This window comes from Littorina saxatilis, linkage group LG9 (genome assembly GCF_037325665.1).
Source record: "Littorina saxatilis isolate snail1 linkage group LG9, US_GU_Lsax_2.0, whole genome shotgun sequence".
NCBI classification, from domain to species: Eukaryota; Metazoa; Mollusca; class Gastropoda; order Littorinimorpha; family Littorinidae; genus Littorina; species Littorina saxatilis.
In genome coordinates this window covers 58,198,021-58,210,189 of record NC_090253.1, presented here as the reverse complement: position 1 = coordinate 58,210,189, position 12,169 = coordinate 58,198,021, and the positions used below count along the sequence as shown (strand labels likewise).

Genomic DNA, 12,169 nt, shown 5'->3' with positions numbered 1-12,169 from the left:
TTGCACGGATCGATGTATTTACACATGTTGGCAACAAATTGACATAAGCATCCTTTAAAAAGAAAGAAAGTGTACAGCGGGAAAGTAAATTGGTGGACGAAATTGAACATTTAGAGACAACTTTTAGTGAAAATATTTTGTTTATTTTGGAAAAGAAAAGACAGGAATTAATTGCAATTCGACAAAAGAAAATTGACGGAATGATTATAAGAACCCGTATAAAATGGATTTCGGACGGTGAATATTTTTGTAATTTGGAAAAATTAGACATGCAATAATAAAGGAAGTACAATCATATTATGTATGTATGTATGTATGTATGTATGTATGTATGTAGGTATGTATGTAGGTATGTATGCATGTGTGTTGGTGTGTCGGTGTGTCAAGTGTGCAAGTAAAAAGGGTATTGTAGTTGTACATATATTACTTTAGATATTTTTTTGTTATCATGGGTTTTATAAATTTTCTTCTCTTCTTCTTTTATAATTATTAATTAATGACCTATATGTGCTGATGACCAATTTAATTTCCTTTGTTGGATCAATAAAATGTTATGAGTTATGAGTTATGATAATTTATATACATTCCATGAAAAAGATGTTTCATTTGATGATCAGATGCCAGTGATCGGCAAGCCGGAATCGGGGGAGATTCGTTGCTCTGATGTTCATATTTGCGAAAGAAAAGGGTATCATAGCGAGCACACACTGCATAACATAGACACAGTCTCTGATACACATCAGACAAAGTTGATCGTCGCAAATCAGGCTGGTCAGTAGCAAGGGAATTACTAGAGAAAAAAGCTTTGGTCACTAAAAGGGGCTCTTACTATGCCACCCCTAACACAGTTATTTTCGGACACTGGAGCAGCAGAACCAGAACTTCAACTCTCAACACCCAATAAGAAAGATAATGTATGCTCTCATAAGAAGAGTCACCTCCTTTACATGGATACAAAGCAAGAGTTACCTCCCTTGGGTTCTGGAACATTCCGGTAGTTTCGCCGTAGTGCAGTTGTTTTCGTTCATTCATTCTTCTGATAAGGGAAATTAAGAAACTCTAATGTCATATATATACAATATTTAAATACAATATAAATACATATGCACACAGGGCAAAGCGAAGTGTCTGCAGTTTAGTAGTACTGCTATTGTCACGTAGCGCTATCGACACGTATCGCCGTTTTGACACGTAGCGCTACAGTACATTGGTTTTTCACAAAATAGTGATATCGACACGTAGTGCTATGGAGACGTAACGTGACGCCAAAAAGTAACCAAAACGGTCCTTAGCCGACTGACTATATATATATATACGTCCGGGGGTGTAAGGTATCACAGTGTGAGGATCACCTTAGACACAGGCTTATAACTCAAAAAGTTTTCGCTCTTTTCTAAAACGGATTTCACCACTGGATAGAGTTTCAAAATCTCTTTTAGAAAATGTAAAAATATTAAAAATCATGCAAAGGTGACATGCGACTCATTCCGAGGTGGAGGGTCACTCACATATGGAGAAAAAAAAACTCTGTCAAGGCCACAGGAGCTTGTATCCAACCACCGGTCGATAATTATTTACTCCTTATTCCATTTATTTACTCATTATTCCATACAGTCTACTACTACTGTTTACTACTTATTATTATTCATTTACTAATAAATAGTAGTAGCAGGGACCTATATAGGTCTATGGTAGTAGTAAGGGTAAGCATGCAGCAGTAAATAATAAGCATGCAGGAGTAAATAATTATGGACCGGTGGTTGGATACAAGCTCCTGTGGTCAAGGCCGCAAAATTGGGAGATTTTTTTCCGTTTCAGTTTCGCTTGATCTTAAGCGGTGGTCCTCTGCATTTAGAGACCAGAACGGGGGGTCACCTAAAAAGAGGTGTTCCCGTATCTGAGGTCACGCTAAGCGAGGTTTTCTTAGTCATACAAAGAAGGCTTTAGGTCGGGACCAACACCCTGATTGATGTTATCAAAGGTGTGACCTTAAACGGTAGTGACGTTAACCGGGGAGTACTGTAGTTACTTTTTTTGCTTCCTGGCTCAAGTGTGTATTATTCAAAACATTTTTCTAGGGCTCAACACTATTCCTTATTTGATTTTGAGATCTGATGCTAAGTGTGTGGGTGTGTGTACAGTTCTTTTCTTTTTTACACTTTGACGGTATTGATGTGTAAACTGTTACCATTCATTGATTCTAACCCTCAACAGCAGTATTAATTTGGCTAATGATTGGAAACACTAATTCACTTATTGTCTGAGATGTGCTTTTTGACTGAAGTGTGCAATTTGAAACAGATTCAACACTGTTCATGTTGATGCCATAGCTTTTTGACTGAAGTGTGCAATTTGAAACAGATTCAACACTGCTTATGTTGATGCCATAGCTTTTTGACTGAAGTGTGTGCCTTAATCAGTGCTGGTTAGCATGTCTTTACAGTTTATGATTTTTTTATTTAAGCATGTGATTTTAGTAAGAACTAATAAATACCTTGACAAGTGTGTGCTTTAAAACAGAAACATAACTTCTGTGGATGCCAAACCAGAAAAACAGTATTAATTTTACTTATGTATCTATCTGATTTGTGCTGGCAGGAATGTGTGTAGTTACTTTTTTGTTTTTGCTTTCTGACTGAAGTGTGTATTATTGAAAACATTTTCAAGGGCTCAACACTGTTCCTTATTTGATCTTGAGATATGATGCTTAGTATGTGGGTGCATGTACAGTTCTTTTCTTTTTACACTTTGACAGTATTGATGTGTGAACAGTTATTGTTCATTGATTCCAAACCTCAACAGCAGTATTAATTTTGCTAATAATTGAAACACCGATTCACTCGCTTTTTGACTGAAATGTGCAGTTTGAAACAAGATTCAACACTGCTTATGTTAATGCCATAGCTTTTTGACTCAAGTGTGTGCCTTAATCAATGCTGGTTAGCATGTCTGTATAGTTTATGCTTTTTTTTTTATTGAAGCATGTGATTTTAGTAAGAACTAATAAATACATTGTTGTTGCCGTAACGTTTTTGTTCTTAAGACTTTTTTTTTAAGCTTGCGTGTGTCTTATCTGAGACATTTCTTAATTGTGAAGAATCTGGTGAGTGATTGTCAGAATGAGTGTGTATCTGTGTAATGGCTCCTTTGTTTAGTCAACAAAGTTAATATGTTGAGCCCAGCTGTCCTAAACGGAAAAATATGTGTCTGGTTTGTCTCAAAACAGTAACGTTTCACAAAATTGAACAAAACTGTTGAAAACACACCTACTGGAACTACCAAAGGCAGAGATTACAGGGCCGGACTACCGGGGGGGTTATGGGGGTTGCGCAACCCCCTCCCTAGCCTAAACATGTACCTTACTTATTTAATTTTTTTTTTATTATTGCTTATTTTATGCCGTTTCATGCAAGGAGCGACCATTTTCCTATCTCAGAATATGACCTACCCGTCAGCTTCAGGGGGCTTCGCCCCCTGACCCCCACAACGAGGGGGGGGGGGGTGGGTACTAGGGTTTCCGGACCCCCCCCCCAGCCAAAAAATAAAAATATTGAATGAGGTATGCATTTCTTTATTTTACATTGAGTTTCCATTTTTGGGGTATTAATCAGTGACAAAATCTGCTGCCTGAAACTGGTAATGATCATCCTCAGAATGCACCAGATTGCACCATTTTGCATCCTTTTTTTCAAAATTTTCCGGGGGGGCATGCCCCCGGACCCCCCTAGCAAGCTAGGCGCTTCGCGCCGTCGGCTCGGCGCTTCGCGCCTTCACACCCATATCTTCACAATATACTTTTGAAAAAAACCAGTCATAAAATGAACTGATCCGCCCCTGCCGCCAGGGGGGACATCCCCCTGGGCCACCACTGGCAACCCCCCCCTCCTCTTCGCCTAGTCCGGCCCTGGATTAGGTACAAATCAAAAGTAATGTGTTAAATATCACACTCACACCAGCTTCACATTCACAGAGTGAGAGATTGGAAAAAATTAAAATACATATAATGTGTTCAACGCTTTATTTAACTGAACTGTCATTGTCAACATATATATAAAAATTAAAAACAAGTCGCGTAAGGCGAAAAGACAATATTTAGTCAAGTAGCTCTGTCGACTCACAGAATGAAACTGAACGCAATGCAACGCAGCAAGACCGTATATACTCGTAGTCCACCGCTCACGGCATAGGCAGTGAAATTGACAAGAAGAGCGGGGTAGTAGTTGCGCTAAGAAGGATAGCACGCTTTTCTGTACCTCTCTTTGTTTTAACTTTCTGAGCGTGTTTTTAATCCAAACATATCATATCTATATGTTTTTGGAATCAGGAACCGACAAGGAATAAGGTGAAAGTGTTTTTAAATTGATTTGGACAATTTAATTTTGATAATAATTTTTATATATTTAATTTTCAGAGCTTGTTTTTAATCCGAATATAACATATTTATATGTTTTTGGAATCAGCAAATGATGGAGAATAAGATAAACGTAAATTTGGATCGTTTTATACATTTTTAATTTTTTTTTACAATTTTCCGATTTTTAATGACCAAAGTCATTAATTAATTTTTAAGCCACCAAGCTGAAATGCAATACCGAAGTCCGGGCTTCGTCGAAGATTACTTGACCAAAATTTCAACCAATTTAATTGAAAAATGAGGGCGTGACAGTGCCGCCTCAACTTTCACGAAAAGCCGGATATGACGTCATCAAAAATATTTATCAAAAAAATGAAAAAAACGTATGGGGATGTCATACCCAGGAACTATCATGTCAAATTTCATAAAGATCGGTCCAGTAGTTTGGTCTGAATCGCTCTACACACACACACACACACACACACACACACACACACACACACACGCACACACGCACATACACCACGACCCTCGTTTCGATTCCCCCTCGATGTTAAAATATTTAGTCAAAACTTGACTAAATATAACAAAAAAACACGTAACACTGAATTCAGGGAAATTTTTAGTTACTGTCTTCAGCAGCACTAAGGTAAAAAGAAATAGAAAAAAATAAAACAAGTCGCGTAAGGCGAAAATACAATATTTAGTCAAGTAGCTGTCGAACTCACAGAATGAAACTGAACGCAATGCCATTTTTCAGCAAGACCGTATACTCGTAGCATCGTCAGTCCACCGCTCATGGCAAAGGCAGTGAAATTGACAAGAAAAGCGGGGTAGTAGTTGCGCTAAGAAGGATGGCACGCTTTTCTGTACCTCTCTTTGTTTTAACTTTCTGAGCGTGTTTTTAATCCAAACATATCATATCTATATGTTTTTGGAATCAGGAACCGACAAGGAATAAGATGAAAGTGTTTTTAAATTGATTTCGACAATTTAATTTTGATAATAATTTTTATATATTTAATTTTCAGAGCTTGTTTTTAATCCAAATATAACATATTTATATGTTTTTGGAATCAGCAAATGATGGAGAATAAGATAAACGTAAATTTGGATCGTTTTATAAATTGTTATGTTTTTTTACAATTTTCCGATTTTTAATGACCAAAGTCATTAATTAATTTTTAAGCCACCAAGCTGAAATGCAATACCGAACCCCGGGCTTCGTCGAAGATTACTTGACCAAAATTTCAACCAATTTGGTTGAAAAATGAGGGCGTGACAGTGCCGCCTCAACTTTCACGAAAAGCCGGATATGACGTCATCAAAGACATTTATCAAAAAAATGAAAAAAACGTTCGGGGATTTCATACCCAGGAACTCTCATGTCAAATTTCATAAAGATCGGTCCAGTAGTTTAGTCTGAATCGCTCTACACACACACACACACACACACACACACACACACACGCACGCACGCACACACGCACGCACATACACCACGACCCTCGTTTCGATTCCCCCTCGATGTTAAAATATTTAGTCAAAACTTGACTAAATATAAAAACACACACACACATTACACATTTACAGGTTCACAATAAATGTTCTAAGGTAATATCAAAGTAAGCACTAAAGCAGACACCAGACTTGATCCCAAAAAGGAAAAAAGAATCGCTTCTCCAAACATAAACATACAAAGTTAGAAATACCATTTCTCGAATAACAATGAAATGAAAACTCACACACACTGAAGCAGAAATAATATGTAATCTAAAACTAAAACTGTGTGTGTTCCCATCTCCCAAATTTTGTGCTTGAAGAATGATTACCCTCAATTGTTACCTCCCTTGTTGTGGTAGGAAACTGATGTACAGTTTGGTCAGTACATAGTGCCACTTACTGACTTAGTACTTACTGACTTAGTCCATTCAGGACTTTGGTTATTTTGTATACATATATTGTTGGTCTTTTGTATTCTTTTTACTAGAATCCTTTTGTGTCATTTATGCGTTGATTGTTTGTTTGTTTGTTAACTGTCGGTTTGTTTGTTTACTTGTTTGTTTTGTCGGTATTTGTATGTTTAGTTGTTGTACAGTACAGTTTATTTGTTGCTGTTCTTGTTTGTTTGGTTGGTCATTGTTTGTTCACCGATTAGGCGCTGGAGTATTTGATGTATAACCCATACCCAACAGTCCCTTGTTGATCCTGGCATGAAGTAACTTGTCGGTGATGTTGTGAGGAATGATGAGATTGAGAGTTTGCACTGTACACGTTGACTTTCTATAAGCTTGTGTTCTGTTGTGCTAGAAACTCTGATAGCGACTTGAACTTACTTGTGTAATTTGCATTTGACTTTCTAGTCATGGTTTGTCCCTGTTGTTTTGAACTTACTTGTGTAATTTGCATTTGACTCTCTAGTCATGGGTTGTTCATGTTGTTTTTAGGACTGCGGTATGTTGTGTTGTGTCACTCTTTGCTCTAGTACTTATGGTGTTGTGAATAATTATGTAAATATTTCCGCTCTTGTTGGTTACAGCATTACTTGATTTTATTGCCTATTTTTATGACTTGTTTCCTGAAGCTTAATACAATTTTTGTATTATGTTTTCAGGTCATTGCGTGCTAGTTCCACGTGGGGTTTAAAATAAAACCATGAACCCCGCCATCCAGTCTGTTTGAGTTTGATTGTGAGAGTGAACCTCCCCACACATTTTTCATTCTAGTTAATCTGTTTTCATTCTATTTTTTCTGATAACATGCGTTTAAAATTGATTGTCAACTGGAAGGGAAGAGCACAACAAGTGGAACTTGCATGATATGTATTTTTTTGTACAGTGAAAATAATCCTCCAGTTTCATGTCAGAGTCCCATGCAGCATTCTTTTGCCGAACATCTATGTGTGCTTAGGTGATTGATTTGATGGTACATCTGTGTTTATAGAAAACACTGATCAACAATTCAATTCAGTTTTCACATCCATTCTCTGCCTGTTTATTATTTGTTTATTCATTTGGCATGATCGAATTTCAGCACTCGTGTGTCATTTGGAACAGTGGGTATGACACCTTACCTTACCTTTGTCGCTGTCCCATTTACTGATTTCTTTTCTGCTTTTCACATGCACTGTTCATCTTCGAACGAATGCCATCACTGATCATGGGGGAGAGAACTCCCGATATACTTGGCTGAAAAGGGACATATCTTGGCTCGCTCCAATAAGATTTTATCAAATTTTTCGTCCAACGCGACCGTGAGATGGTTCTTCCAATCGTTCATATCCCCTGAACAAAAGAAATAAAGCATTATATCAGTGCTGAAAGCGAGAGAGAGAGAGAGAGAGAGAGAGAGAGAGAGAGAGAGAGAGACGTACGCACTTATATAAAACGCTATATATTCACAAAATCACGAACCAAAGCACCACACCACCACCAAAACAACAACAACAATACGCACACACACAACGGGCACACACATGCACGCACGCACACACCCCTCCACGCACGCACTGGCACCCCCACCCCCCCTCCCAACAGGCAGACACAGAGACAAAGACTCTCGTACGAACAGAAGCAAACACAGGACGAACTGCAAACTTACCCTTGCGATAAAACTTCAAAGGAACGTGTTCGCTGTTCAAACTCTCTTCAGCCTGTTTTTGCTTCTTAAAACCACACGCCTCCGCCACTTGGGCACAGAAGACTGGGGTCACGGTCTTTTCCAGAAACTCTGCTAGCTTCTTCACAGTGGCCATGGGATTCTGCGAAATACAGGCGGGTGCCATACAGTTTTTTCCCCATTTTGTTTAATTTAATATTCCATTCTTCGGAAAATTGAGTCGCTTTCTTCCTGTGGAAAGCTAGCAGCCACTAGAGTGGCGCTACCCAGGTGTGTGCGTGTTTAGGTGTAAACAGCCACCTGCACTTATGGGTTTATAATGACCGAGGTCTTTTAGGCGCCACTAGGGGGTGGGATATGGATATGAAGTCACCCCGAGGAAGTCACGTAAAACTGACAAAATTATTGAAGGAGATAAACCGACATGCTGGTTTCTGTTTTTTTATTTTTTATTGTTCTATACTACCCGTCATAAAAAAAACCACCTAGGCAGATACTACAAAACATTCCCTACTGTGGTTCTACAGCCTTTATCAGCTAAACTGTCAACACAAGACCTCGTGTTAGTGGTGGTTTGTTCAGCGGAGTCAATTAGGCGTTTATAGTAGTGCCAAGACTGTTTGTTTATCTAGCGCGCCCATGCTATCGCCGACTTCTGACAGCTCCTGTCGGCTAGCGTGTACCCTCGGACAAGGAGATTTACGATGCAGGAGCTGTCAGAAGTCGGTGATAGCATGGGCGCGCTAGATAAACAAACAGTCTTGGCACTACTATAAACGCCTAATTGACTCCGCTAAACCATAGACCATTTGGCTAAACAAACCACCGCTAGCACGAGGTGCAGATCTTTGTGATGAGACTGTTTACTGTAATAACTGGGAAAGCTGCCCATTCTCTTACCATATTAAATAGACAGATTGATTTGACATAAGGCCAACAAAAAAAATAGGTCTGTTTACGGTAACATAGGCCAAAAAAATAGGGTCGGTAGGTCGGGATTTTTTTTTTCTTCAAAAAACCATATTTTTACGTTATTTTGCAAAAAAAACAAAATGTATTTATTTATTTATTTATTATTTTTTTTCCCAAATGCCAAAAAAAAGTCTAGGGTCGCGCGAAAAAACTAGGGTCGGTCGGGTTACCGTAAACAGACCTATTTTTTTTTTTGGCCTAAGACAGTTTCGGTACAGTGGATTCTGCAACCTAGAAAACCCCCAAAATCAGATTCACAAAAGCAAAGTTCCCACGTTAAAATCGAACAAAAATCAAAAAAAGCTAAAACGCAACAAATGTTTCACTTGAACTTGTTGCGTTTGCAAGAGAACGAGTGTACGTGGGGGTTATAGCCCATAAACGCAGAAGAAGAAAATAAATATTAATAAGAAGAACCAGAAGTTATGAATGGTTACTCATATCTGGTTTTGCGTATTATAACAGTAAAATACCGGAAATTCACAGTTAACGAACTGAATATTTCATACCATTGTCATCTCTTCGTAAGAAACATGGATGATGGGTTGATCCGGGTTGTCCTTCTGGAATGTTGATATGGAATCCATGTAGCCAAACCAGCCCCGATACAACACTGCACACACACACACACACACACACACACACACACACACACACACACACACACACACACACACACACTGAATCAACAACACCACTTTTTTGTATGTCATGTCAAACAATTTTGTCTCCTTGCATTCCCTTGTCACATTGAAAGTCCTCGCTAATGCATTAGGTGGTATGTGTCATTCTCATGGTATTTTCTTCTATTTACCGTGCGGTATGCTGGTTCTTGAATATTCCCCTATATTTGAAAATCTATCAATCAATCAATCAATATGAGACTTATATCGCGCGTATTCCGTGGGTACAGTTCTAAGCGCAGGGATTTTTATTTTTTAATTTTTTTAATTTTTTTATGCAATTTATATCGCGCACATATTCAAGGCGCAGGGATTTGTTTATGCCGTGTGAGATGGAATTTTTTTTACACAATACATCACGCATTCACATCGGCCAGCAGATCGCAGCCATTTCGGCGCATATCCTACTTTTCACGGCCTATTATTCCAAGTCACACGGGTATGTTGGTGGACATTTTTATCTATGCCTATACAATTTTGCCAGGAAAGACCCTTTTGTCAATCGTGGGATCTTTAACGTGCACACCCCAATGTAGTGTACAATGTAATCTATGCATTTTTTGCTCTGTTATCTACTCAAAATCGATTCAAGAAAGTCAGACCACTATGATTTTGTGAGTGAAATAATTCAGTCTTGGCGGATATGAAGTTATTTTTGCCTTCTGATGACACAAACAGCGGTATTATATACTCCTCGGCAAGGGCTCACAGCCAGCAATATCACATGCTATTATTTCGCACGTGCTAAATGTCACGCAGGGCCGAGGTGCACGAAAAGAAACTGGTTGCCATCCAACCAATCAGACCGCGCGGCTGGCTCCCACCCAGTTGAGTGACATCCAGTTGCGCTTCGTGCACCTCGGCCCTGGTGTCAGTCCCAGAAGGGCGTGACGTTTGATAGAGAGAAGGGTTTGCTGTGAAACTGACTTGTCTTTATGATGACCTAATTAATAATTCCACGAAAAAGAAAACTGGAAATGATCTGTTTACCAAAAAGCGATTTATAAAAAAAAACCAACAACTAAAAAGCAAAACAAACAAAAACAAACGAACAAAAACAGGCCTCTGAACAAAAGTGTTCAAAAACCGAAACAAAAATCCCAAGGTGCCTCAAATGATCTTTTGCAAACTTGAACGCTTAATAGTACTGTGGACGTGATGGACTTTCTGTGTGAATTTTTAACTAGTAAACTCGATGGAAGATACAGGCTGGGGCATGTAACTTTTTCAATGCACGAAAGAGAGAGAGAGAGAGAGAGAGAGAGAGAGAGAGAGAGAGAGAGAGAGAGAGAGAGAGAGAGAGAGAGAGAGAGAGAGAGGGTGGAGAGAGAGAGAGAAAGAGAGAGAGAGAGAGAGAGAGAGAGAGAGAGAGAGAGAGAGAGAGAGGGGAGGCAGGGGAAGGGGGAACTACATTTGAGCCACCTACTTTTTTCAGAGAAAAAATCGCTCTCAAGTTCAATTGCTTTGTTCCGAAAAGCCTGCGAGTCGTTCACAATAAATGCGTTCACCATGAAGTAATAAGACACAAGCACCGCTCGAGGGTTGCGGTACACGTGAACCAGCTTGGTGCGCTTGTCCTTAATCTGTTGGGGCAAGAGGTCGAAGGGCATGTGCGTAGCCAGCACACGTGGAGATGCGAGTTCCGAGATAAGTTCGATGCGCTGTATGTCCAGATGGGTGGACTCTAGGTTACGTTCGCAGTATTCTGAGCTGCCTCTTTGAAGCATGTCTAGCACGCGGTATAGCCAGTGAGTGCCTGACAAACCGAACAAACAAACAACACCGTTCAGTCAAAGATGCCATTTATGCTAATACATCACTGCACTTGTTTCTTCCTTGACAAAGTTCGCCATATTTCTTCTCTTTTAACATCTGACTTTGAATCACAAAAGAGATATCAGTATAATTATTCTGTAGTCGAGAGAGGGTTGCGATACGCACATGTTACATGTATGAACCAGCAAGGATTGGACTGATTTTGGATTGAATTTTAGCATGCTACATGGAATATGTAAAAAAGCCAGTATTCACCTGACTTGGGATAGCAGCACAGCATGACATCGTCATCCCAGATTTCCATGGCTTTGATCTTAGGCAGATGAACAGCAAGCGACTCGTAGGCCTCAGGCAAGCGCGTTCCTTCGTGATCGACAGATCGGCATTTCGAGTAGTCCATTTCCAGCTTCAGTCTGGTCGCCATTTCTTTGAAAAGTTGTGCGCCTGAGGTCTGAATAAACAGAGCTGTTATTCCCCAAAGACCTCCGTATCCTACAACGGCTTGGAGCAAAGTGACACGGCTAAAACGTAACCTGGTGTGATCGCAAACCTCCAAACATATGTGATCTACTGTGGACATCGCAAGTGGATCATCTTGCAAGTACTCCTCGCTCCGCATGGTCTCTGTCGTCGCCCGGTTGCAACCGGTTGCTTCCCTTTATATAATTACCCGAGCATAGCGCGTCATCGTACAAAAATAAGCCTTAACATTCTATAAACTGTAGGGAATCCTGGGTTAGGAAATCTTGTCTTTGAAATGACGTCG

General features: G+C 39.5%; 1 protein-coding gene across 1 annotated transcript; it reads right to left on the bottom strand.

The window, feature by feature from the left end:
• Nucleotides 1–6,149: 6,149 nt before the first annotated feature.
• On the bottom strand, nt 6,150–11,926 carry LOC138976601 (sulfotransferase 1B1-like). Its single transcript, XM_070349462.1, has 5 exons — nt 11,659–11,926; nt 11,054–11,383; nt 9,454–9,557; nt 7,955–8,114; nt 6,150–7,638 (listed from the first exon to the last, which is right to left on the bottom strand). The coding sequence occupies exons 1-5, from the start codon at nt 11,825–11,827 to the stop codon at nt 7,505–7,507; spliced, it is 897 nt and encodes a 298-aa protein (XP_070205563.1). The 5' UTR covers nt 11,828–11,926; the 3' UTR covers nt 6,150–7,504.
• Between the last annotated feature and the right edge of the window lie 243 nt (nt 11,927–12,169).

Coding starts and splice junctions, on each gene's coding strand:
- LOC138976601 (XM_070349462.1), bottom strand. CDS start 11,827: ATGGCGACCAGACTGAAGCTGGAAATGGACTACTCGAAATGCCGATCT. Junction 11,384..11,658: donor GTGCTGCTATCCCAAGTCAG/GTGAATACTGGC, acceptor TCGGTTTGTCAG/GCACTCACTGGCTATACCGC. Junction 8,115..9,453: donor CTTACGAAGAGATGACAATG/GTATGAAATATT, acceptor TGTATTTCGCAG/AATCCCATGGCCACTGTGAA.